This window comes from Hyperoodon ampullatus (genome assembly GCF_949752795.1).
Source record: "Hyperoodon ampullatus genome assembly, chromosome: 12".
Classification (NCBI taxonomy): domain Eukaryota; kingdom Metazoa; phylum Chordata; class Mammalia; order Artiodactyla; family Ziphiidae; genus Hyperoodon; species Hyperoodon ampullatus.
This window is the reverse complement of record NC_136925.1, coordinates 80,981,218-81,008,434: the sequence shown is the minus strand read 5'-3', so window position 1 is coordinate 81,008,434 and position 27,217 is coordinate 80,981,218. Positions and strand designations below refer to the sequence as shown.

At 52.7% G+C, this 27,217-nt stretch overlaps 1 protein-coding gene across 1 annotated transcript; it reads left to right on the top strand.

Moving 5' to 3' along the window:
* On the top strand, positions 1-27,179 carry EZR (ezrin; the record flags this gene model as incomplete). The annotated part of the gene is made up of 14 exons (XM_079716746.1): positions 1-18; positions 213-341; positions 3,142-3,225; positions 7,670-7,765; positions 8,605-8,879; positions 9,437-9,520; positions 10,496-10,642; positions 17,462-17,558; positions 22,756-22,919; positions 23,296-23,426; positions 24,063-24,223; positions 24,511-24,603; positions 25,886-26,137; positions 26,228-27,179. 14 exons carry the CDS (start codon positions 1-3, stop codon positions 26,390-26,392), a joined length of 1,896 nt encoding a protein of 631 aa, XP_079572872.1. The 3' UTR covers positions 26,393-27,179.
* Positions 27,180-27,217: the final 38 nt, after the last annotated feature.

The following is a 27,217-nucleotide window of genomic DNA, read 5'->3' as shown; positions in this document are numbered from 1 at the left end:
ATGAGAGACACGAGTAGGGTAACGACTAGTCAAGGGACACGCGCCCAATCCTGCAGGGCAGCTTGGCTGGAGATCATTAACATGCTGTTCATTCGAGTGTTTAGCTTTCATGAGTTCTCCCATCTCAACCTTGGTCTCAAGATTGTAGACCATGCACTGTAAATGAAATACACATATATTGATTAAAATTAACCTTGATTTTGTAATTTTAGGGGGTGTCTGAAAATGAAAATTTTGGTGCCTCCCCAGATCAGAACTGGGCGTTGCTCTTTCCGACGGGGCTGGTGGGCACAGCGGAGGGAAAGGCTGTCTGCCTCCCGACACTGGTCCCAGCCGTGCCTGTGACTGCAGCCCGAAGAGCTTAGCCTGATCGCTGGCTTGACAGCTTTGTTTGTGGCCATACACCAGACTGCAGGATTGCCTGGGTGTTGCAGCTCAGGGAAGGAAGTCCCTGGAAAGACCAGAACAAGTGAAGCTTGGTGGAATGTCTCACTGGAGCTGCTGATGGTCTTTTTTTTTTTTTTTTTGGCTTATTTTTGGCTGCATTGGGTCTTTGTTGCTGCATGCGGGCTTTTCTCTAGTTGCCGCGAGCGAGGGCTACTCTTCGTTGCGGTGCATGGCCTTTTTTCATTGCGGTGGCTTCTCATTGCGGAGCACGGGCTTCAGTAGTTGCGGCACGTGGGCTCAGTAGTTGTGGCTCTCATACTCTAGAGCGCAGGCTCAGTAGTTGTGGCGCACGGGCTTAGTTGCTCCGCGGCATGTGGGATCTTCCCGGACCAGGGCTCGAACCCGTGTCCCCTGAGTTGGCAGGTGGATTCTTAACCACTGCGCCACCAGGGAAGCCCTGATGGTCATTTTAAGTGCCTGTGATGGGAGGTGCAGTTTTTGCGGGTTGCGCAGACCTTTCCAATACACTTAATTTTTAAGAAAGTTCACTTTCTACATACTACTGGCTTGTTACATCTAATCTCAGTAAAAGTATTCATTTTGCAGGTTCTTTGCTTTTTCAAAGAGTTGTGTGAACTTTGAGTCAAATATGAACCAGCTCAGAACCTTAAAATAGTTTTTTTCTAAATTCCTGTTAAAGTTTGCAAAATGGTTAAAAATAGTGTGATGATCACTTTTTTATGTTAATTATTAGCATTGGTTTCCGGAGGTTTCCGGAGGACCTTTTTTTCTTGGTCCTCAAATTTAGAGGTGATCGAGATGTAGGAGTTAGAGTCTGAAATCTCCTATGCATGAACCTCTGGTCTCTTATATGCATCTTAACCAGGGTAGTGGCATTCAGTACACATTGTTTGGTGGTTCAGTTTCTGAATCAGTAGGTAACAGAGAAAGAAAAGCGTATCTGAGGCCCGGCATTCGTCAGCCCCGCATCCCTCCACGTCAGTTTCAAGTGTGACATTCATTGTGGGCTTATGAGTGTAATTTAATTTGGAGCTGCGTTTGTTACAGAATATTTGACTTTGGGGCTGCTTTTCACTTCTCTCTTATGTGCCCTTGGAACCATAATTGAGAGAGAGAGAGACTTGCTTTGTAACAGCCATTTTGTGATTTCTTTAAATTATTGCTGGCAGGAAAAGGAAGAAACTTAGGTTTTTATATTTAAATAAACTTGAAGAATCTAAAATGTGCCTAGTCTTCTCAGTAAACTTCAGTTCTTTAATTTGTAGACTTGTGATTGGAGAGGAAACGTGTATTAAAATCTGGAAAATTATGCCTGACTTCTCTATATGTTATATCAGTCAGAGAACCTTTAAGACAGGCTGTATGTATGTAAAAGTATCTCTCAATCATCACAGTTTTGAGTGTTAGGGGAAAAATGATTTGTAAAGACTAATTTTTGTTCAACTTAGGGTCTAAGTATCCAGCCAAGGCATGACACACATTTGGAACTCACCACTTTTTAGTTCTTATATCAGGAAGCTAAATAATACATTTAGGGGACTTCCCTGGTGGTCCAGTGGTTAAGAATCTGCCTTCCAATGTAGGGGACATGGGTTCAGTCCCTGGTTGGGGAACTAAGATCCCACATGCTGCGGGGCAACTAAGCCCATGCGCCGCAACTACTGAGCACACGAGCCGCAACTAGAGAGAGAAGACCGCACACTGCAACAAAAGATCCTGCATGCTGCAAGGAAGATCCTGCGTGCCGCAGCTAAGACCCGACGCAGCCAAAAATTAAATAAATAAATAAATATTAAAAAAAAAATAATAAATACAGTCAGTCACTGTCCTCGTTACATTTCTGTCTGTGTTAGGAAGAATTTGGAATATATGTCTCTCCAGCTATTTATATATTTCACATGAAAAATGGTGAGAAGCAAGCATTTCTTAATGTTAATAAGCATTATAGTTGCTGTGTTGTTTTCCTTTGGGACCGTGATATAAAGTAGCTAGATTTGCATGTTTTTCATATGCTAGCCAATTCTGGGTTTTTTCAGGTGATAAATTGGAAAATGACCTTGAAATAAATTTCTTTAAACCACCAATATGGCACCATTAGAGACGTTTTTTCAGGCCTTCCTGTCACTACCGACTTGTGACCTTACCATCCTAGTAATGCTTCCATGTTTCCACTGTCTTCACACTTACCTTTTCTAATTACTACAGAGTATCCTATCCTCTCCGATGTGTCTGTGATCGTTTAGCCATATCTCTCTCCACTGTCGAGGTGGTTTCTAAAGCTGCTGGCGGTGTTCTTGTGCACAGACCCTCCTCTGTCCTCTCGTTTCACTTACCGACTTGGTGTGGACGCCCAGAGGCGGCCTCACTTAGCCGTCCTAGGGTCACAATGTGAGATGGTGTATGGAAAATATGTTGACAGTTATCAAAGTATTTTGTAGAAAAACAGCTTAGACCTAAGCGTGAATGTGCTTTATTAAAGCCACAAGGGCACACATTTGAATCCAAACTGCATGCGTAGGCACAGAGCTGGGGGGGGCTGTGTGGTGTGTGTTTTGGGGTTGGAGGTGTGTGGCTTGGTGTGTGTGTGTCTGTGTGTGGTGACAGGTAGGAGAATGGGTGCGGAGGAGGGACATACTCTCACCACGTTGCTCAGGACCGTTGAGTTCAGGTGGGACACTCGGAGATTATTAAAAACACCCGGTTAAGTGTAATGTGTTCCATTCTGTTTTCTAGATCAATGTCCGAGTTACCACCATGGATGCGGAGCTGGAGTTTGCCATCCAGCCAAATACAACAGGAAAACAGCTTTTCGATCAGGTTGGTTTCTGTGAACTTAAGAGAGAGGGTTCCCAGGTAGAAAAAAGTGTTGGCAGCATCGGAATCACTTTGTTTGCCGAGCACATTTATTACCTTGGTTGGCTGCTAGCTTCTCGCTGTGGAGTAGACCATTTTTTTCTTCCCTCCTGCCAGCGGGATTCAGCTGTCGTAAACACTCTCCCCGGGGTGGCCCCTGTTCGCAGTCCCGAGGAGAAGGGGCGCCGTGCAGTCTTCACGAGCCAGAGCCTCACCCGAGAGCTCTGGCTGCCACCCCTCCCGCTGGGGTCTCCACGGTCCCCCTGGCCGTTTCCTGCCATCTGGTTCGCGGCCGGGGTGCAGTGGAGGACAGCGTGGGGCCAGGCGGCCTCTCCCCAGCCCTCCCTGCAGCCGCAGCGTCCTGAGCCCCTCGGAGCTCAGCACACACCCTTCCCTCCAGCCAGGTAACAGCCCAGCCGCGCTCCTGCCCCTCTTCGTGAAAGCTGAAGGTGACGCAGAGTTTTAATAAGCGCGGTGCACCGCCATGAGGGCCGTGATAACTCTTCCACGAAACGGTTCCAAGCCTTAGACAGAGCGAGAGCTACCTTTCTGGGCTTTGTGAATTCTGCTCTGGGACTGAGGACCCAGTAGGGCGCCGGGGCAGGGTGTGCGTTCACAGCCCCCTGCACCGTCGGCGGCCTTCCTGAGAGGCCCCGCCGTGGGCCAAGCCATGCTCTGCATCCCAGCACCAAACTGGAAAGTGGAGCGGAGTCCTGGCAAATGTAGAAACTATAGGTGACTCACCCTGGGCCTGATGGGATCTCCCTTTCATCCCCAAAGTCAGCACCCAGCAGGTGAATTTCCCCAAGCCAGTGAGCAGGGCCTGGGTGCTCACACCTCCAGGGCAGGGTTCGAATGCAGCCTCCGCTCTCCCTGTGTTGTTATTTTGAGGCCATTCCCTGGCCGTGCCTCACCCGATAACGATAAAGACATTTACTGCCTGGGGTGGGGCTGGACTTGGGGTGGAAACCTAAGGGTTTCTCCTGAAAGGAAATCCTGGGCACCATATGGGGCAGTGGTGAGAGCAGGGCCGGGGAGGAAGCCGGGGGTTCGGGTCAGCTCTGCCTGCAGCTAGCGCGTCCCTCAGTCACCAGAGTTAGTGTTGGAACTTTTTTCAGTATTGTGTGTTCCTATTGTGAAATACTGTGTAATCTGAGGGCTTGAGGCTGGAGCGGACCCGTGGAGCCGCTCGTGGGTCAGCGGGACATGACCCGGTCTGTGTTAGAACTGTGGACACAGAGCCCTGGCAGGAAAGGCCGTCTCCACAGCCTTGACCCCAGTTGCGCCTCGCTCTTTGAAGATCCGCTCGTTTATCCCTCCGACGTGGTCCGTGAGGTGGGGATGCTCAGGCCTCGTCGGCACAGGTGGGCCGGGTGCCCCTCTTCCCCTCCGCCACGCCGGGCCTGTTTCCTCCTGAACGAACATCCAGGAGGGGCTGCGGGCTGCACGGGGCTCTGTGTCCTTTCTCTGCTGCTCCATCTGATGCGCTTCTAGGTCTCGGAAGCTCATTCGTGGGCCCAGCTGCCCGTCACTAAAATGTGGTCCTTCACTGGCATCGGTTGGAGGAGACTTGGAAGGTAGTTAGTCTGTTTCCCTCCCACCCCCTCTGTCACTTGAGTCTCCTTGGCAGTAACTGTCCCCCAGCCCCTGCCCCAGTGCTGTTGCTTCGTCTGTGACTAGATTCTAGTCCAGGGCTCCGAGGTGACGGAGGCCCTCACAGAGACAGTGGTGGCCGCGGAGGCCGGGCAGGTTCCTGGCGGGGCCATGGTGCTTTCCCACTACTGCAGCTGCCGACGTGCTGAGAAAGGAGTTCCTGCCACGTGACTCTCTGCTCACTGTTTTCATCACCAGAAGGTATCAGTAGTATTTTCCAGCTGTCGCTTGAACCTGGTGGCACAGTGGTTAAGAATCCACCTGCCAATGCAGGGGACACAAGTTCAAGCCCTGGTCAGGGAAGATCCCACATGCCACAGAGCAGCTAAGCCCGTGCGCCACAACTACTGAGCCTGTGCTCTAGAGCCCGCGAGCCGCAACTACTGAGCCCACGTGCCACAACTACTGAGCCTGTGCTCTAGAGCCCGCGAGCCACAACTATGGAGCCCGAGTGCCACAAGTACTGAAGTCCGCGCGCCTAGAGCCCGTGCTCCACAGCAAGAGAAGCCACCGCAGTGAGAAGCCCGCGCACCACCACAAAGAGTAGCCCCCGCTCGCCGCACCTAGAGTAAGCCCGCGTGCAGCAACGAAGACCCAACGCAGCCAAAAATTTAAATAAATAAATAAATAGATAGATAGATAGATAGATAGATAAAAATAAATAAATAAAAATAAAACACCACAGAGGCATAGATAAAGGAATGGACCCCACACCCGTTCAGATTTGGCTTGCGTGCTGTGTATCAGCTTTAGGCTAAGGTAGGGACATTGGAGAGAGCAGTGATTGTGTTTTTCTAGGAATGCTGGGTTTCCCTCGCAGAGAGGACTGACAGGTCAGTTTTTAGAATGGACTGCAGAAAGGAAGGTTGTTTACTTCTGTTGTGTTGTTTTGGGGGAGCCGTAGGGAGAGAAGTAGGGCTTTGAAACACGCTGAGGACAGTTGTTCTGGAAGTAGACGGAAGAGTCATACGTAAAGATGGGTGGCAGATCAGGGAACCCAGGGACAGGCTTCCACAGAGAGAGTGAGGGACCCGGGTCAGGACCATGGCTCCAGAGTCTGGTCGGCTCCGTGAAGGGGGAGTGGCCACATCGGAGCAGATGCAGAAGAGGAGTCTGAAGCTCAGCGAGGGTCTGACAGGCACGGGGCAGGGACGTCAAGTGGACGGGAAATGGTTTCACGCTGGTCAGACCCAGGCTAAAGCTGCAGTTGGGTGGATGGAGTGGAAGGAGAGGTAGAATGGCTTCTGTACGCGGGGCTTTCTCGTGCAGCTTTGGACAGCCCGCAGAGGAGGGCGAGGCAGGTTTCGTATCCAAATGTTGAGATGGAGGTTTAGGAAACTAGCAGGATTGGGTATAGAAAACCTGGTCTTTCAGTCAGCTTCCTCTATCCTTGGCTACCACAAAAAGCAGACCTGGGGCTTCACCAGACTTGCGGGGGGAGCGCTGGTAAGAGTCAAAACCGCCCTCCTGTCGCTTCGTGATGAGGAGTCTCGGGTTTAGTGCCTCCTCCTCTTTTTTTGGGTGAGTGAAGCGAGCGGATGAGCAGGTCGTTCCCTGGCGTGTAGTAAACGGAGACTCGGAGACTCGGGAGCTCCCGCAGGCATCTGGCCCCGCAGCCGAGGCCGATGCAGAAACAGGCTCAAGGCAGACTTTGTTTGGTGTTTCAGATTTTATTGTCAATAAGTGCTCCAGATACCTGATTTTCATTTCTAGTGTGTACAGCCCTCTTTCCCTTTAAATATGATAGAAGCCATATATTTGAAGAATAGTAACCTTTTTTTTAAAGGCTTAACATTATATGTCATGGAATTTAAAACTACGTGGCAGAGTTCTGACAGTATTCAACAAGTGTCCACGGCAAGTTGCTTTTTGACTTCAAGACACAAGAGTAACCATCGTGGGGCTGTCCGTGTAGTGGACCACAGGAGACTTTTGTCCTAGTACTGGAGACAATTTTAAAACTGTGAAACTCACTGTGGCCTAGGGCTGAACTCTACCTTCCTGTATCAGAATTTCACGTTTCTGGAAGTTGAAAGAGGGCTCGTCGCCCCTTGGCGTGTGCGAAGCTGAGCACGCCCCCTCTTCCCTGGAAGCTTGTTGCCCGCTGCCTTCTATACCTTTCCGGGACCGCCGTTTCCCTGATCCCGCTGAGCAGAGGCCTGGCCAGCTGCTGAGAGCAGAGACGGGCAGCCAGGGGAGGCTCTGCTTCGCGTTGGTGTCTTTCAACCCCCTTTTCATGTGGGCTCCCCGACAGGTGCGGTCACACCTGTGACACACACACACTTTCACCGGTGGGTGTACCTGGGTCACGGCCCATTCCCTGTGGCCCCCCCAGCTGTCTTTACTCAGAAACACATAATGGAAGACAGAGGAGTAGGGGTGACATTTTATAAGATTTAAAGTTAACCCGAAATCTGCTCAAATTTATATTAAAACTAAATGGTTCAGGGACTTCCCTGGCAGTCCAGTGGTTAGGACTTGGTGCTTTCACTGCAGGGGGCTGGGTTCAATCCCTGGTCAGGGAACTAAGATCCCACAAGCTGCACAGTGCGGCCAAAAAAAAAAAAGGAAGTAAATGGTTCATGTCTGTTAGTAACAGACAGTGTAGCGGAGGCCTGCCCACAGTGTCTAAGCTGGCTGGCACCTTGCTCTCCTGGCAGCTCTGCTGCACCGTGTGATGGTGGCGGCCCAGGGCCACTGCCATCCAGAGAGTTCCTCCTGACTGTTTCGGCCCCGCCCCGTCTCTTTCACACAGGTGGTTAAGACCATCGGCCTTCGGGAAGTGTGGTACTTTGGCCTCCAGTATGTGGATAATAAAGGATTTCCTACCTGGTTGAAACTTGATAAAAAGGTAAGTCATGTTAACTATTTACAGGCTATTAATTGGGTTTGGTCTACTTTGTCGACATTGAAACTCTGTCTTTTGTTTTGTGTTCCTTTCTATTTGTGTCAAAGTTTTTAAAGACAGGTTGCAGGTTTCCAGTAACTGGGGAGAGTTGCTGGAAATTAGATCCCGGTATTTCTCCTCACTGCTCCCTTATTGGAGTGTGTGATGCTTAATTGCTCAGCTTTTAGTTGACCTTAGCTTTTTTTTTTTTTTTTTTTCCCCAAATGAGATTGTTAATCTTATAAACCATGAATCATCCACTGTTTTGTAAGAATCTGTTATTGCTCTGTTTGAACCTGTGATAAGAGTTTCAACTCCGAAGACTGGATAATTCCATTAACAATTACAAAGAAAAGCAGTAAGCTAAATGTGTTTTCTCCAGACAGTTTCTCTCTTTTCTCCAACTCCTGCTTTCCTCCCATATTACTGGACCCGTCAGGAGGGTGATTGGAGGCATGGAAGGGGGTGGGGGGAGCGTGAGGAATTACTGAGAGGGAGTTCATGGTCCAGGGCTGGCCTGGCCATGTGGACAGAGGCCAGATTCGCGGGTCACTCAGGCAGTCCCCCGGCGTTGTTAGCATCGCCCCCAGAAAACCAAGGCTGGGACTGGGGCTAGTGTGAAGGTGTAACAGGACTCTCACTGGCCTTATGTCTTCCATGCTAAAAAGGTGACTTTCAGAATAAACATTATCTTCTGAAAACTGTCCTGAAGGACGCTTTTGAGTCAGTGGTTAAAACCTGTGTTGGGAAGGCAGGTCTTTGTCTTTCGAACTTGCAGTGAGGGTTTGGCCTCTGCCGCCCAGGTGTCTGCCCAGGAGGTCAGAAAGGAGAACCCTCTGCAGTTCAAGTTCCGGGCCAAGTTCTACCCCGAAGACGTGTCCGAGGAGCTCATCCAGGACATCACCCAGAAGCTTTTCTTCCTGCAAGTGAAGGAGGGGATTCTCAGCGACGAGATTTACTGCCCGCCCGAGACGGCGGTGCTCCTGGGCTCCTACGCTGTGCAGGCCAAGTTCGGGGACTACAGCAAGGAGCTGCACAAGTCCGGGTACCTCAGCTCCGAGCGGCTGATCCCCCAAAGGTGAGCCGGCGGGGGCCGGGCCCGCGTGCGAGCGTCGTGTCAGGAGGGTCGGGAGGCAGAAGGGCTTTGTGGAGGGCGAGTGTTCCTGCAGGCCGGGGGCTCTGTCTGCAGTCACGGGCCGGCCTTCCGCAGGCCCTGCCACCCCTCGGTGGACCCTGGAGTGGCGTCTGCGACAGAGGGGCTCAGCGGGGGAGGGGGCCCTCCTCACAGGGGCCGCAGGTGCCAGAGCGGAACCTTCTTAGCTCTCCCTGGTGTCTGGTAAACCGGCCCCTGTTGAATCTTTTTATTGACTGGCGGTCACATAAATTACCTGTTTTGGAAGGAGAGGCCACTTAAAATAAAACACCTTTTAAAAGTGTTTCTAGCAAGACTGGGTTTGTCTCATTCCAGGTTCTAAATCGTCCAGGCTGTTAATTGTCATAAATAGAAATGCCGCATCTTAGGAAGTAGATGGTTTTATCTGAAAGAAAAGTCAAGGTTTGTGCTCAGTGGCCGGTCGCTCGCCTCTCCCAGCCCTTTGGGCTGACGGCTCTGTGCCCTCTTCCTTTGCAATCCAGAGTCATGGACCAGCACAAGCTCACCAGGGACCAGTGGGAGGACCGGATCCAGGTGTGGCACGCCGAGCACCGCGGGATGCTCAAGTGAGTGCTGGGCTGGGAGCCGGTCTTCTTTGCAGGGGACTCGGGTCCTTCGGGTGACTCGCTCGGAGCCGTGCCTAGAAGGGCAGGGAAGGTAAGGAGCTGCCGGTGAGGTTTCTTCCTAAACGAAGCCAGGTGTTCCTCCCCACCACCACCAGGGCCAGGAGCGGTTTAGTTGACACCTTCAGTCCCTCAAGCCTTCTCCCCCGCTTGTTTCAGAGGAAAGAAAAGCTTGTGTCTGAAACTCTTCATTTTAGTCAAGGGGGCCGGAGCATTGCTCGCAGCCCACCAGGCATTTTCTTTTCCCTGTCACAGAGGTGCTGATTCGTTCATCGTCCATAAGGTGGTTGCCTTCAAAAGGTTGTAAATGTAAAAAAAAAAAGTTCCCAGGTGAGAAACACTTGCTAATAAAGAAGCACCAGCGAGGCGTGGAGAGGGTCGGAGTGGGACATGTGGCTGGTGAGAACGAAGCGACCAGATGCTCTGTCCTAGAATCCTCCTCTCGGGCACTGGCAGCAGCTCTCAGCATGATGTCCCATCCTCAGAAGTTCGTTTGCAGTTTGGGCCTCAGAGACTTTGTGTCCTTAGAATTTCCTGCCTGACCCGAGCATCTTCTGTGGAGGGAAATAACTCAAAGCCCAAGCAGTGGCCCCAAGTGAGGCAGATGGTGGGCTCCCTGAAGCACTGTGTGGGCCAGAGAGAGAGAGAGAGAATTTCCAAGGGAAGCCCTCTGTGTCCAGAGTGGGCAGCCCGAGCCAGTTCGGTTCTTTCCTGACGCGTGACGTACGCCCGTGGTCAGTGTCCGGGATGGCTGGGCGCCCACTTGGGGCACAGGCCAGCAGAGGGACAGCGACGGAGACCCCTTGCTGTCAGCCCGTCCTCCGTGATCGCACTACGTTTCAGATCCTGGTGGCGGTGTAACTGTCGAGCGCGGGGCGCACGCTAACGACGATGCCGATGTTTGTTCTCCCCACCTAGAGACAGTGCTATGTTGGAGTATCTGAAGATTGCCCAGGACCTGGAAATGTATGGGATCAACTATTTTGAGATAAAAAATAAGAAAGGAACAGACCTTTGGCTTGGAGTTGATGCCCTTGGACTAAATATTTATGAGAAAGATGATAAGTGAGTTGAATTTTATGTTTTCTTTAGTTGGTGGGGTATCAGGCCTGGAAACCATGGAGAAAATGGCAAATGTGCATATGGATTCCTTTCAGAGTATTTATCTAGCAACTTACTGGCCCAGCGTCTGACGCTTAAGAGCTTTGTGACTGTGAAGTAGCCATGTCGGAGGTGTGCGTTATTTCTCTCTTAGCCTGTTCATTAGCACGTGTAGCATGTGCCGTGGGGCCCGGCAGGGGGACCACACCGGTCCGTGACCTCACGGATTTTGGAGCTTGTGAAAGAAGGCCGAACAAGAGCTGCAGGAAGCCATCTCCCTCCCCGTCCTCTGAGGCCGCCCCCGCTGCCTGTAGGTACCAGCACGCCCACAGCCACCAGCCAGGCAGTGCTGGGCGGCTTGAGGTTTGTGCTGATCCGACCCAGAATATTTATGGTGCTATCAGAGACCTTGAGATTCTGCACACAGTAGCCTTTCTGTACGAACAGTCTAGCTAAATCCTCTGAACGTGCAGGAGGTACCCGATTGCCTCAGTGTGTTAGTTTGTGGAGTGGGCCCTGCTGCAGTTCAGTGCAGGCAGGCTGGCCTCCCCCGACTCCCTTTGCCCATTCCTGTGGTTACCAGTTCTGCGCAGATGCCTTTTTCCTGCCAAGGGGCTAGACGCACACACACACACACAACTCATTCTGTTTCGGTGAGGACAGGTTCTCCGCGGCGGCTCCCTGTTCCTTGGGCTTGGAGTGGCGGCTCACCTGTCTCACGTGCTCTCGGCTCCCCCAGGCCCCAGGTGCCCAGCCCTCCCCTGACATTCATGAGGGGAGCAGCGCCGCTTCTGACACACGATAACCTGTACAGAGTCCCCCATAATCCCGGCCACAGGCGCTCTGGCCAGGACCCACAGTCCAGACCCATTTCCCCTGGGGTGGGGACCGGTGCCTGGCATTCCAGCCCCTCCACCGCGCGCCCAGGGTGGGTGGAGGAGAGCATCTCCGCTGGGAGGCGTGGTGCCAGTCGGACGAATCCAGTTACACTTAGGACATGGCGTGCTTAGCAGAGGATCGCAGGGACTTGCCTGAGGACCCCGAAGTGAGTTACTGGGGACTCTTGGTTTGCTCCTTCCCCGGTGTGCTAGATCCAGTGCTGGGGACAGGCAGAAACAGTCTGCATAAGTCAGGGACTCGGGAAACCAGCCCTCGTCCTTGTGGAGGCCCCTGAGCTGGAGGGTGGTAGCCGGTCAGCAGGGAGCACCGTGGCCTCGTGGGAATATACATGGGAAACCGCCTTCCCGAATGAGCAGATCTTGTAACATAGCCAAGGCCAGTGCTGTCCGAACAGGTTTTTCAAGCTGCCAGATAGAGCCAGAGGCAGGGACTTGCTGCTGTCAGCTTGTGACTACCCTCACCCACGCGGGTGCCCGTTTCCTCCGAGTGGAAATGTGAGCAGCTTGGCTCTTTCAGTCCTGCCTCCGCTCTCCTCCCATCCCCCAGCTTAGCTGCAAAACGGGCAACCTCTCAAAGGGTCTTCTCCCCAAAGAAAAAAGCCTCTTGGGGTCCCTTTTTCACTGTATGTAAACAGTCAAGTGGGGGCACGTAGGACGGGAAGCATTGGTCTTCCTTTCTGTAAACCCTTAGATCCGAAGAGGAGAGAACATCGAGAGGGAGGGATCAGGTGGCTTCCCTGCACGCTGGTGTCAGCGTGGGACAGAGAAGTTGAGATTCGCTGTTATAACCCTGCCCGGCATCCTCAGGCCAGAGCAAAAACTAGAGGAGCCTGGTCCTGCCCCCAATTCTTCAGTGCTTTGAAAGCACCCTTCTCCCCCGGCTTCGTCCCTCCCAGGGCTCGCTCCCCTAGTCCTCCTGTCCGCAGGAGTTTCTGAACGTGCCGTGGGCCCAGGGCTCCAGCAGGGAGGATGCTGGAAAAGGGCTGGAGACCACGAGGGGGCGAAATGAAGGCCAAGTGTCTTTTCCCTTACATTCCTTACCCAGGGTTGTAAATCATGTATTCTGATTTACATTTCTATTTTATTGGCACTAGAAATGATGTTTCAGCCATTTAAGTGCATTATTTTTTTCCAGTTTCTAAAATTACGCTCACAGGCAGATTTCTTTGGCGGGCGCGGGGGAGGTTACATCTTCGTGCCTTACCGTCGTGGCTTACCTGTATCACAAAGGAGAGCAAAAAGCGACTCTCTGGGCCTGTGTGTGCTTTGTTTTAACAAATACGTCGGATCACAGCTGTCAGACCATCCTCTCCTTTCTGTCTTTGGTACCCTAACTTGAACACGGAACAGACAGAATTTTTGAATACCTTAGTTTCTTACAGAAGTTTGCCGCTGCGAGGACTCCGGCTAGACCACCTCTAGGGGGACGTTTAGAAGCCCAGCTCAGACTGGCCGAGAAGAGAGGCTGGACACGTGCGGGGAGGGCCTGAGGAGAAGCCATGGTGGCTTCTCAGTGTGGCTGGGCGGGGGGCAGGGAGGGCGGCCGTGGGGAGAGTTTTCTGACCGGCCTGCCCTGCGGAGGGTGCGCCCGAGAGCGGGAGCGGAGGCCTAGGCCCTCGCCTAAGCGCCTTTCCTTCCATGTGGAAGTGTGGGAAGAGCTTCAGCCGCTGTTGGCTATCTCCGTTATCGCTGCTGCCGCTGCCTCCGGGTGGGAGGGGCGCCTGGCAGCTCTTCTCTGTTCTCCCCCTCCGTGAGGCGCGCCGTGATCTGCAGCCCACCCTCCCACCCCAGACCTTTCTAAACTCTTCCAGTGAAAACTTTCAAAACACTGCAAAATGAAAAGCATTTCACAGTGAAGCCCACGTGCCCGCAGCCACGAGCCTCCTGTTAGCATGTCACCACGGGCCTTGTCACGCCCCTCCCTGTCCTCATTTCATGGCCCTCCGCCCCGCTGGCCCCACCACCATGTTGCAGAGTAAATTGCAGGCATCGGTATACTTCCCCCAAAATGCATACTGTTCGTTAGAGCTCAGTATGTTTTGATTTTCTTTTGATGTAAAATTTAATTACAACGAAGTGCACAATTCTGAATGTTCCTTTGCTGTTGTTAGACAGACACACGCCTGTGAAATCCTGACTCCTATCGAGAGGTGGAACATCGTCCTCGCTCTCTGCCGCACGTTTTGAATGTAAATGTTTTAACCATTTCGTTTTTTCGTTTTGAAATCATTTCAGAGTTTAAAAAGGTTCCAAAAATAGTAGGTACAAAGAATTCCCATGTGCCCTTCAGCAGCTTCCCCAGATGTCAACACCGTAACATAAACACAGTCCAGGTAGCAGAGTCAGGACGGTCACCTTGATACGTGATGCCGTTAACGGTCTGTGGACCGTGTTCCCATCTTATCAGTTGTCCACCAATGTCCCTTTCCTGCCCCAGGATCTGCCTGGAATCCCACCTACATTTAGTTGTCACACTCCCCAGTCTCCTCCCATCTGGGACAGTCCCAAAGTCTGTCTGTCTGTCTAGCACAGCCTTGACACTTGTGCAGAACACTGACCATTGACTCTTTCGAAAACCCCTCACCCTGGATCTGTCTCATACCTTCCCACGGTAAGATGTGAGGTTTGCGCTTTGGGCACGAATCCGACAGAAGTGCTGTTGCAGCCTTGCAGGCAGCGTGTGGTGCCGGAATATCCTGCTTCTGGTGTTGACTTTGATCTCGGGTCAAGGTGGCGTTGGCCAGGCTTCTCTGCAAAGTTACTCACCTCCCCTTCGTAACTGACAAGTGTATTTAGGGGAGAGTCTTTGAAACTGCGAATATCCTGTTTCTTAAACTTTCATCTATTAGTTCTACATCCATTGATGAGACTTGCATGAAACAGTTATTGTAGTATTTGAGAAATGGTGATTTAAAAAAAAATCATTCCATTTACACATATTAATGGAATTCTATAAGGAACCAATTTCCCTTCTCCATTTATTGTTTGGTTACTTATGTTAATATGTGTTTTCTTCTATGGGCCATAATCTATACTGTTATTTTGTAGCTAAAATCGTTTGAGATTTGCTTTTCGGAGCCCCTTTGAGTCGGCTCCTGGGCCCTCGTGACCCCGTTATTTTCAAGGCACTTCTTACATACTGGTACCTCCAGATGCTCCAGACCCTGCTCCAGCCCTGGAATCAGCTGTTTCTCCAAAGAGCTCTGGTCCCCTATCTTTCGAGAATTACACTTTAAAAAAAAATTGTGACTTATAAAGCCTTTAGAGATCTTCTCTGTGGGCCCTTCTCTGTTTGTGTCCTCTAAGTGAACTCAAAAAAAAAAAAAAAAGAAAGAAATCCTTGTAGACTTTAATTTTCCAATTGTGGTCAAGAATAAAAGAAGGTTCTTTAACTTAGGGGTGAGTCATAATTTTCATGTTTAGTCGTCATCTTTTGATACTGCAGTCATGCTTATGGAGGCTATAAATTGTTATACGATGTTTCAGAGTCTTAAAAAGACAGACTTTGCAGGTACAGAAGAAAGAAGAAGATGGAAGCCGTGGTGACAGGATGCCCATCCCTTGAGAGAAAGATGTCTGTCTAGCCTGAAGGTCCAAGTTTTCTGGGTTAGAAACTATTTTGAGAGACTCGTATAAAACCAGGAGACAGAGAACAGATCCTTGCATTGGAAGTCTGGCCCGCAGTGCTGACTGCATGGCTGAGAACTGGGCAGCACTGCTGGTTCCTGGCCCTTCTGCTCTTCCGAGCACGTGGGCCTTGTATTTGGAGGAAAGTGTTCAGAAGCAACAAGTGCCTACCCGATGCCTCTCTTTTATGGCCTTTCCATGTAAGGATAGAGGATACGTCCATGGCAGGACCAGGTGACATCCTGAGTTCCTTTCCAGTGCTCAGAGACCTATATACAAAATTACTTCTTTAGACGTGTGTGTGTGTGTGTGTGTGTGTGTGTGTGTGTGTGTGTGTGTGTGTGTGTGTGTGTGTGTGTGTGTGTGTGTGTGTGTGTGTGTGTGTGTGTGTGTGTGTGTGTGTGTGTGTGTGTGTGTGTGTGTGTGTGTGTGTGTGTGTGTGTGTGTGTGTGTAGAGAGATATACCGTGGGAGATAAAATAACTCCCTGCATGCTTTTTTGAGTGCTGTGAAGCATGTTAACCATATGTATTTCAACAGGCGTTGGTGATCCTATAGGAGAAAACTAAAAAAAGGATGTACATCAAAAAGGTTTGACACTTAAAACCACAGCCTGGCCAGTGCCCTGACTATTGGGTCCCAGAAGCCTGTCGGGCTTAGGTGCCCACTCCCAGCCTTCAGAGGCCACGCCCACTGCCTTGACCTGGCTTGTGTTGTCATAACAGGACCTACGTTGCCCATCAGTTTTTATTTAAACATGTTGGTAGGCAGTAGAGTCCTCCCCACTCCTGCTCTTTTCTAAATTGGCAGTTTTCATGGCTCATAGGCAAGGACCGTGTTTCATGGCAGCATCTTTGAAAGGTTGCTTGAGGATCTGTCGTTACTTCGGGAATGGTATCCGTGGTAAATGTGTTGAAAGAATAGGGCGGAGGAGATGAAGAATAGGGTGGAAATTATGAGGTAGGTAGAGCAATGTGGTCTTGAAATCGTTCCATAAGCTTTCCCAGAAATGCTAATTAAAAATCCGGAGTTTCAGCCAGTAGTGGACTAGTGGGGATTAAGTAGGATTTGTTAGGGTGTGTGACGTGAGTGCTCTCTTGGAGGATGACACGGGAAGGTGTCTGACCAGCCAGGAGAACATGCCTCCCTCAGGTGAGAACTAGAGGGGCAGAATCCATACACCAAGCCCTCAGCTCATCAAGAAGATACAACAATTGTGAATATCATGCACCCAACATTAGAGCACCTAATATATTAAGCAAATGCTAACAGTTTTCTGAAGGGAGAGGCAGACAACAATACAGTAAGGAAACCTTGGACTTGAACCATACCCAGCCCTTTCCTTTGCCATTAGTGAATAGCTGCTCATGTATAGGAAACATAAGGTGTGATCTTTGCCATCAGCCTGCTTACCTGCCTGGTTTTCAAAGAGCTAAATAACAATGCAGTAATTTAATAACACACGAATAGTTTGTGTGGCATAAGGGACTGCAGGGACTGCACATTGAGAGGGGAAAGGCTGCTGAAAGGGAGAGCGAGCTGGCCTGATGGTACAGGTCTGGGAGTGGTGGGGGAGGGAGGAGGGAGCCCCTTCCATGCGAGGGGCGGCAGTGACCCCGGTGTTGAAGGGTGGGCTGAACCAGGCAGCTGGGTCTGGGCTAGAAGGCTCTTGGATGCAAAGTTAAGGACTGTGGATTTCATCCTGTAGAAACTGGGGGCAGGGTATTGGGGCGGCAGTGTTGACATTTTTCAGGAGGGGAATGGATTGACCAAAAGGGACATTGATCAGACAAGCAGACTGGAAGTAGGGTTCTGGCAACAAGGAGCTTGATTGGTTAGGCTGCTGGCATGTGAGAGGTGGGATTAGGGTGGTGATGTGGGAATGAATTGCAGAAGATGGTCATGAGAGATACTTCAGACAAAGGATGAAAGGATGTGAAAGGATGTGCCTGGTTAAGAATCAAAGTTGACCTCAAGATTACAAGCCGGGGTGACTGGACGTAGTAACTGAGAAAGACGAATGTCAATGGGAGCATATCCAGGCTTCCTAGAGCTTGACCCTCACTGACACCCACCTGTCAGCTAACCTAGCACAGGTAGCAACGATTCAGTTATGATGTACACTACATAATATGATTCTTGGGCTAGCTTTGTACTTTTTAAAGTTAAACTAAAAGAAATTAAGAATAGATTTACAGACCTTTCTTAGCCAATCCAAGTACACATCTAACTATCCCACCTTTTCCTTTTAACCTTAGGTTGACCCCAAAGATTGGCTTCCCGTGGAGTGAAATCAGGAACATCTCTTTCAATGACAAAAAGTTTGTCATTAAGCCCATCGACAAGAAGGCTCCTGTAAGTTCATAACAGTTACAGGTTACTGTTTTTCATTCTGCGGCCAAATACGTTTCCAAGATAAAGGTCAGATTTCTCTGTGTGACAAGGAGCCGGTGATACTCAAAATTACCTGTGTGTGGGAGGGAAGAAGTCCCAGTAGGTTACATGGAGGGTTAAGGGCCCCTTGGGCCCTGCCGCTGGGCACTGCAGTAGGAGCTATGGTGGAACCCGGCGGTGCGTCAGAAGCCAGCTGACTTGTCATCCAAGTTTCCAGATGGTCTTCATTCCTTACGGAGAAAAGGGCAGTTCTGAGTCATCGACCTTTGCTACATAATAGGCATTTCGCAAAGTGTTGCATTTCTGGGCTTGTGAAATGTTCATATTCATGTGGAAAACCAGCCTGCCTCCAGGCAGTGGGCCTGGGGTGGGGTGCTCACGGCAGCATTGCCCTGGTACCCCCTGGAGCACGCACTGTGATGGTTAAGCCTCGGGGCCGGGCTTTGACCTGGTGAGCTGTCCTTGCAACTTACCCACGTTAGGATACGTCAGACTTGCTGGCCCCCACGTCCCCCCCCCGGTACAGACTGCGCCTTGTTTTTCTCTAACTGCCCTGTGCCCCGCAGGTGGGCTTCACGCTGGCACCCTCACATCGGTGCTGATGTGGGAAACGGCCCCTCACAAAGAAGAGCCTGTTGGGCAGTCATCCTGGGAGGACTTAGCTAGAAAAGGACCGTCACATCCTAGAATTGGAAGAATACGATTGTTAGCTAATAGCTGTAAAGACCGGTACATTGTGAAAATTATGTAAACTTTCAGCTGAGTTTGCTCAAAAGATTAAGACAATACATACATACTGTAGAGTGGTGGAATGGGTGAGGAGTTTGGGGTTTTTTTGTTTTTTGTTTTGAAAAGACATGGAGGAATTTTTTTTTATTTTATTTGGCTGCGTTGGGTCTTCGTTGCTGCACACAGGCTTCCTCTAGTTGCGGCGAGCGGGGGCTGCTCTTTGTTGCGGTGAGCAGGCTTCTCACTGCGGTGGCTTCTCTTGTGGACCACGGGCTCTAGGCACGCGGGCTTCAGTAGTTGTGGCACGTGGGCTCAGTAGTTATGGCTCGCGGGCTCTAGAGCGCAGGCTCAGTAGTTGTGGCGCACGGGCTTAGTTGCTCCGCAGCATGTGGGATCTTCCCGGACCAGGGATTGAACCCGTGTCCCCTGCATTGGCAGGCGAATTCTTAACCACTGCGCCACCAGGGAAGCCCAGGAATTTGTTTTCTAATTAGAAATCTGTTCTTTAAAAAACTGCCACTTGAAGAAATTCTCTTATCCTTCTTGGAGCCTGTTGTGAATTTTACCAGAATTATAGTTTGGAAAGAACTTGGTGTCTCATGTAATTTGGTTCCTTAGTTACAGCATTCGGCTCAGAGAGGCACGTCTGGGAGCCCTCCAGGGCTTGGGTGCACCGCGTGGTGACAGTTAACGCTCAGGGGACAGCGTGTGGCATTGCTGTCCAGCTGCTCCTCCCACGAGGGGTTAGTCCCGAGTAAGGGAAAACCAGAGGTCTGGACGCTGTGTGTAGAAGTATTGTCTTCACTGAAAGACACTTTCCGTGTTCCTGCTGTTCGCAGACTCTTGACTCCTGCTCCATGGTAGTTGCACAGCTATTTTAAATTAAACAAGTGTTTAATACAGACTTTCAAGCTCCATGGTAACAGGTCACATTAATATGCAGCACCGTGAACCGAGGGTCACAGTGTCACCAGTGTCCCGTGGGCAGTGAGATGGGGCCGTTAGAGCGAGAAGATCCTGCGATCCTGTGTAGGCTGCTGTCTGCTCATGAGATGCTACCGATTGTTCAGAACAGTTTTTAAGAAGTGACAAGCAGGAATTCTGGGTAGACTGTTTAAGAATTAAGTTGTATGTTTTTTTCAAATTTGGTTTAAGTTTAGCTTCCGAAAAGCTGAAGAATATTGTATAATCACAAGCTCCCAAGCAAAGGCAGTTGTGATACATCTGGTTGAATTAGCCGAGTATACTTTTGCTATAATCTGGTTTTATTTGAAGCCATCACTTGAAAGGGGAAAAAGGGAGAGAGAAACATTTGCTGGTCACATGCCGCGTGTCAGGCGCGATACTAGGATGGTGTGCACGGCGGAACAGGGCAGGTCCCGCCCCATGAGGTGTACACGCCTGTGAAGAGATGGGTGAAGACAGACGAAACAAGTAACGTGCTTTCTGGCAGAGAATTTAACAGTGCAGCTGTACTGAGTGACAGGTCAGGGGACACAGGTGAGAGGTGGGGTGGGCGATGGCTTCAGGTGGGTGGGTCGGGGGGCCTCACGGAGGAGGCGTCCTCTGCTTGGGTGCCTTATGATGGGGGGCTGGCTGGGGGGACGGGTCCCTTGGGGCCCGCACACCTCCCAGGACTGCTCTGCGCAGCCGCAGGCAGGCTTAGTGCCTGGGGCGGTAGAACACCATATATCCAAGTTCACGCCTTTACGTAGAAGACAGAAAAGGAGACCCGAAAGGTCGCGTCACCAAAACCGGGGGAGGGATTCCTGAGTTTGCGTGGAGGGCGGTCCCCCGGGCAAGCCCCCGGCTGAGCGCAGGCCCTGCTTCTCAGCCAGGCAGCTTCCGCCCCCGGCCACTCGGGTGCCGCGGTTCGGGGCCGTGATTTTGACTCTTGTGCTGTTCCGTGCCTGCCTGGGTGGCTCAAGGGGCCGAGACAGCTGGCTCCCCTTTAGAATGGGCCTTTTGTTCCTGCCCACGGGAGAGGCGGAAGGATGGAGACCTGCACATGACAGCAGCGGGCCCTGCCCTGCCCAGCCTGCGCAGAGGGCAGCCCCGAGGCTCCCGTGTTCACCCGACAGCTCGCCAGGGCTTCCCTCCTTCCTCCTCCGTGTCCTTGGGGACTTGGGTTCACTTTCCTCACGCCTGGTTTCAGTTTTTAGGACATTGTTCTCTGCCAGTTAAGACGGCCTGCCCCAGGTCTCATCAGGAGGCCTGGGCTGGAGACATGGCTTTAGAAATCTCTAAATAAAAGCTTCTAGTTTTTGTTTTTAACTTGAAGTCAGGAAATGGCCTCCTTCAAAGGCGGCACGAGGGATTCCTCCACCTCCCGCAGCGCCATGGATGCTCTCACTGTCTCTGGTGTTCACAGGCCCTGTCTTCGGGCAACCGGATGCTATGGGGAGTGTCACCTGCAGTTCTGACCCTTGATATTTTTTAAGTGACATTTTTCTGAAGAGGAGTTCGTGCTAATTAGAGTTTCTTTACAAATACTTAGGAACCACAGTCAAGACCCATTTGGGTAGCATGGCTGTGCAGCCGTAACAAGAGATTATTTTCTCTTTGTGTAATAAGAGACAGGTGGGTAATAAAAATACCCGTTTCTCCCAGCTCCGCAGACACCTCCCTGGGAAACCCGATGACTTCATAACAAGTGTGTGAAACCCCAAGGAGAGCCCCCCCACCCCCAGGAGGTCCGTGGGCTCTCAGGCTTGACATTACTCTCTCCCTAGCATTTTTGGACAGGTGTACAGACTGAGGCACTAAGCGGGCCCTTCCTGGGCCTGTTGCTCAGCTCGCCCGGCGTGTTCCTGTAGGTTTTGGAAGTCGCTCTGGGACGTGCAGCACTGCTTCTTGGTCTCAGCCACCCTCTCCCTGTTGCAGTGGTCGGCATCTGGATGCTGAGGGCCCTGTGCCTCAGAAGAGAAGGGAAAGCAGGAAGAGGAAGCAGACGCGCCTTTTCCAATAGCTTTTAGCGAGGGTTTCTAAACTATACTGCCCCTCTGTGGCCTCTGTTAATTACACGGGTGATCAGGAGCTAGGAAACAAGACCCTGTGTCATCCGTGTCCCGGACTCGTGCAGTCACGAGTCATGAAGCTCTTGGATGCTGTGATTTTGTTCTTGTTTTTAAGAAGCCTTTCCAGGGCTTCCCTGGTGGCGCAGTGGTTGAGAGTCCGCCTGCCGATGCAGGGGACACGGGTTCGTGCCCCAGTCCGGGAAGATCCCACATGCCGCGGAGTGGCTGGGCCCGTGAGCCATGGCCGCTGAGCCTGCGTGTCCAGAGCCTGTGCTCCGCAACGGGAGAGGCCACAACAGTGAGAGGCCCGCGTACCACAAAAAAAAAAAAAAAGAAGGTTTTCCAGTAGCGGTTTTGTAAGGCAGCCCAAAGTCTGAGTGAGCGTATTGTGTACCAGCTTTCATTGTGCCAGACGCCTTTCTAAGTCCTTGTGAACATTTTCTGATTTAATCCTCACAACAAGACCGTTAATTGTGTAGCTGAAGATGCTGAGGCTCAGAGTGATGGAGCGACTTGCCCAGTATCATGGGGTCAGATGCGACAGTGCTGCGTGAACTGTCAGGCACCAGCAGATAGTTGTTCCCTGGGCATATTGGTCTGGTCCTGGGAACGCAGAGATGAATGAATGTGGCCCAGCTCTCCAGGGAGCTGACCGTCTAGTGGGGGAGAGAGCGGAACAAGCCAGCGGGGTGTAAGGCACCAGCAACGCCGTGGCTGACCTCTCCATCAGGTGCAGGGGGCACAGAAGTGACAGCCACGGAGGAGTAGAAATCTCGTGGAAGTGCTGTGGCCTCGGGTGTGTGGGATTGGACACGACATGCCAAGTAGGAGTGCAGACGTGCTCATGGTGTGAAAGAGTGCAGTTTAGGTGAACGAGGGGTGGGTCGGGGCCGGAAGGCCTTCACTTGCGCCAGCCCGGGGCGTTTGCACCTGGTCCTGGAGCTGACGGGCTGGCATCGAAGTTCCGCTGGTGACCCTAGCGGTGCACTGGTAACAACGTGGGAGGCGAAAGGTTGAGGCGGAGGAGACGGAAGCTCAGTTAAGTAAGAGGAGCTGTGCTGTGCGGGCAGGAATCGGGGACGGACAGGGCTGTGGGGCTGGAGAGGCCAGGCGAGGATGTTAGCCTGAAGGCCAGGGGGAGCTGGGCCCGGAGCAGCTTTATGGTCCAGCCTTGGGGTTCAGCACGCACACCCCCTCTGCTTGTCCTGCAGAACGTGCGCCCCGCAGCACCAGGAACATCTCTGTCATTCGGGGTCAGTGGCTTTACCTTGAACCCCCTTTCTGGCCCCTACTCTCTGCTAACGTTTGTCCTTTTCGAAGAGGTATCCAGAAGTGGGTGAAGTCGGGTTTGGAAGAAGAAAGCCAAAGGAAGGCGTTCCCCTTGTCGCAGTCTGCCCTGTTCTCTTCTGCAGGACTTCGTGTTCTATGCCCCCCGCCTGCGAATTAACAAGCGGATTCTGCAGCTGTGCATGGGGAACCACGAGCTGTACATGCGCCGCAGGAAGCCCGACACCATCGAGGTACAGCAGATGAAGGCCCAGGCCCGGGAGGAGAAGCACCAGAAGCAGCTGGAGCGGTGAGCAGGGGTGGGCGGCGGCAGGAGGGCCGGCCGGGGTGTGTTTTCCCGGGTGCGGGGACAGGCAGCCGTGTCTGTGCTGCTCCCCGCAGAGGGGCTGGTGGATCACAGTCTGCAGGGCCGCGGCTCAGCCCTCGGAGCTGCCTCGCTGTGGGCAGGGCAGAGCCCGAGCCTGAGGTGGAGAGCAGTCAGGGCACCTGGGGTCAGTGCTGTCACCAGTGTCCTCTGCTGGACGGATGGGCCCGGGGCCTGGACTAGGCGCTGGGGACAGCCGGTAACCAAGACGCAGCTGCCCGTCACGTGCCTGGGCTGGGATGACCAGGCTGCTGTGAGGAGTCTGAGCTTCCTGTGCCGCCGCTTCCCCTCCCGGAAACAGGCAGCAGTTGGAAACCGAGAAGAAAAGGAGAGAAACCGTGGAGAGAGAAAAAGAGCAGATGCTGCGTGAGAAGGAGGAGCTGATGCTCAGGCTCCAGGACTACGCGGAGAAGACCAAGAAGGCCGAGAAAGGTGGGCGGGGCCTCCCGCCAGACACCGCTCTGCCTGGTGGGCTGGGACGGCAGGGCTGACGGTTGGCACACACCAGCCGGGAGGGAACCCTGTCCCGAGGATACACATCCCAGTTAAGCACATACCCAAAGTAGAGACTTGCAGAAGAGACATGATAAAGCGGTTGTTTGGATTAGAAAATAATTCTGTATTAACACCTGTGTGGGTTCTGTGCTGAATGCTTTATGCACAATAATCCTTTGAATTGCCCCCAGTCCTGTGAGGGGAGGGCTGAATTATCCCCCGTTCCTGACGAGGATGTTAAGGTTCCGTGAGATAGAATGCTCAGCCTGCGGTCACCGGAGCTGTGCTGCATCTCCCCCGCTATAAGCTGAAACCCGGGCGAGCGGTGCAGAGGCCGCGTTTCTGGGAGAGCAGCGCAACGAGGGTGCGGCCAGGGCCTGGCCGGGGGAGGGCGTTCCCTTCAGTGTCCTGGGGAGATGAGGGCCTGGCACCGTGGAACTCGGTCCACCGCTTTGCAGCGTTGGTGTGTTCACGCTCGTGTCCCATCCGATCCCTTCTGGGTGGGAATTCGGGGCAAGACTAAAGGGTCCCCGGCAGGAGCCTTGAGCGGCTCTGGTTGTGCGCTGTGTCTAGAGCTCTCGGACCAGATCCAGCGAGCCCTGAAGCTGGAGGAGGAGAGGAAGCGGGCGCGGGAAGAGTCCGAGCGCCTGGAGGCCGAGCGCCTGGCCGCGCTGCACGCCAAGGACGAGCTGGAGAGGCAGGCGGCGGATCAGATCAAGAGCCAGGAGCAGCTGGTAGGGGGCGCGGCCCCGCGGTGCTCAGTTACAGAGAGGCTGCCTCTGGGGACTGAAAAAGTTGACACCCGCCTTATAATAATTGGTATCGGGGCTGTAAGGTGACCTGCCTGAGGGTGTAGGGTGGCCCGTGGGGAGGGGCCCTGCGGTGGTTGGCCCTTGGGCAGCGGGTGGACACTGCTGGACGGGCACGCGGCGCCGTGTACCAAAATACGTGACCCCCCGTTCGCGAGTGGCACCTGCCGAAAGCGTCCCGGAAATCACCTGGGCTCCGGCTCCTTTCACAGGCCACGGAGCTCGCTGAGTACACGGCCAAGATCGCCCTCCTGGAGGAGGCGCGGCGGCGCAAGGAGGACGAGGTGGAGGAGTGGCAGCTCCGGGTGAGCGCGGGCGAGGACGCGGGTGGGTCAGCAGGGCCACCGAGAGCCGCTCGCTCACCGCGCTCTGGCGCCCCCGTCAGGAGCTAGCTGTGTGGGATTGCGCGGGCGCCCCCAGCCGCAGCCTCGGTCCCTGCGCGGAGCCCTCCTGCCGCTCCCAGCGCCGGTCCCCGCGCGTGGCGCACGCGTGGGGAGACCTGGACCCTGGGGATCTCCAGGCTCTGCCGGGCCGGGGGCCTCGCCTCTGAGGCTCGGTTTCCTTGCACATCGGGACGAGCAATACCCGACTTGTAAGGAGCCCCAGGGGTTTAGTCAGTTTTCGCTGTCATAGTGAGAAGCGTGTTGGTTCCGGCGTCGGGGCGCCCGTCTCCATCCGGGAGCCCCCTTGTGTACCGGGACTGCGCTGTGGGTCGGGTTCAGAGTGTAGACCTCGGCCAGGCCATGGGGCTCCTCTCCCCTCCCCAGGTCCTTCCAACGCTTGCCCCTCCGCGGTGGTCCCTTCTGGGGACGGCCGGCACCTCCCCCTCATGGGTCTTCACCCCCGCCCCATCCCCCAACTCTAGCTGTGGGCAGAACACTTCAGTCCTTAGGTTTTCGGAGAAAGCGCTCCTTATAAAGTATTAAATGAGAGGACCTGGTTACAAAACGGGTGCAAGCTACGCGCGTCTCAGTCAGGATGGTGACGAGGTGGGCGGGGTTGAGTGTGCGGACCCCCAGGAGTTGCTGGAAGGACTGCTGGGTGGCGGGTAGGAAGGGCTCGAGCCGGGGGCTGGCAGGCCGGGAGGGGCTTGATGGCAGCGGCCGCGCAGGGGAAGAGCAAACCGCACACCAGCATGCCCGGTGCTCGTCAGTGGCTGGAGGGGTTGCTGCTTTAACAATGTTTTTCTCCAAAAGGATACGCAGTGAACATATACAAGGACTACAGACATAAAGAAGTTATAGTACTTAGAAAACTGTCAAGAGCTGGCGTGACAGTTTCTCTTGGTGCCGTGGGCACAGTTGATACCTGCTCAGGGGATCCGGGTCCCCAGACCTGGAAGAGGCTGCACAGACCAGGGCCACCTGGTCAGCCACATTCCTGGCCCCTCGGCTGTGCGCTGCTGCAGGCCACGCGCATCTCCAGCCCCCAGGAGTAGGGAGTGGGGGCAGGGAGGGAGCGGACTCCTTCTTCTCTCAGCAGGGACCGTGGGCCTTCTTGTAGAGCAAAGGCGGCTCTTACGAAAATGGTCCAAACACGAGGTTCCCCGTGAAAGGTTCTCAGCTGTCCATTAATCTGCCTTCAAAGGCCAAAGAAGCCCAGGATGACCTGGTAAAGACCAAGGAGGAGCTGCACCTGGTGATGACCACGCCCCCGCCGCCTCCGCCCCCAGTGTACGAGCCCGTTAACTACCACGTCCAGGAGAACCCGCAGGAGGAGGGCACGGAGTACACGGGCTACAGCGCCGAGCTGTCCAGCGAGGGCATCCTGGACGACCGCAACGAGGAGAAGCGCATCACCGAGGCCGAGAAGAACGAGCGCGTGCAGCGGCAGCTGAGGGTGAGCGGGATGCGGGCCGGGCCCCCTTCCCCCGGGAGGGGCGGGCTGTGTGTGGGCCTTCCAGCTGACCGAGGCCGCTTCGCGTTGCAGACCCTGACCAGCGAGCTGTCCCAGGCCAGAGACGAGAACAAGCGGACCCACAACGACATCATCCACAACGAGAACATGAGGCAAGGCCGGGACAAGTACAAGACGCTGCGTCAGATCCGCCAGGGCAACACCAAGCAGCGCATCGACGAGTTCGAGGCCATGTGAAGGGCGCCGCCCCCCGGGCTCGGCGGAGCGAGGGCCGCTGGCCGACTCTTAACGCGTAACTTGTATTGATCGTTCTCAAAACCTACAGCCCTCATCGTCCTCCAGGCCCTTTAAAAAGAGAGTAGTTATTTCAGTGGGAATGTTCTAGGGCTGGGAGTTTATTTTTCCCAACTGTATCATAGTGCCAAACAGGCCTGATTTTTATTTTTATTATTATTATTGAATCACTTCCTGTTCTATGCTTGGAGCAGGACTGAATCAGTTAAGATGCCTGTAATGTCTGAATAACTAACTCCGTGCTGGCCTGTGTGATACGAGATTCCATATAATTAAAACCACATCGTGGCTTATATTCTGTGCCATACTTTTTTCTATTTGAAATTAGCTGAAATTGATTTCTTGATTTCTATGAAGGATGCATCTTTGTATCTTGGTTTTTGAAGGGTGAAATGTTTGAAAAGTCTGAAGCACTCTCACACACACACTTGCACACACGATTTGCTTCCTCCAGGCCTTCATTCAGTTGAAATCCTGTGCTCAGTCGATCGCTCAGGATAAGCAATGCAGGAGACTATTCTTGGATAATTATTTTTCTTTCTTTTTTTGCTTAACAGTTAGAGGGCTATGTTGTTGGACTTATACACCTAAATAATGATCAGCTGTAGAGTACAGTATTTATATGTAAGTGATGAGATGGGTTTGTAACATTAGTCTAAAAAAGGGAAAGTTTCATTCTGTATATTTTGTTACCTTTTACAGAATAATAAAAATTACATATTAAAAACCATGTAAACCATAGCACTTAATCTGATGTGACCTGAGGGC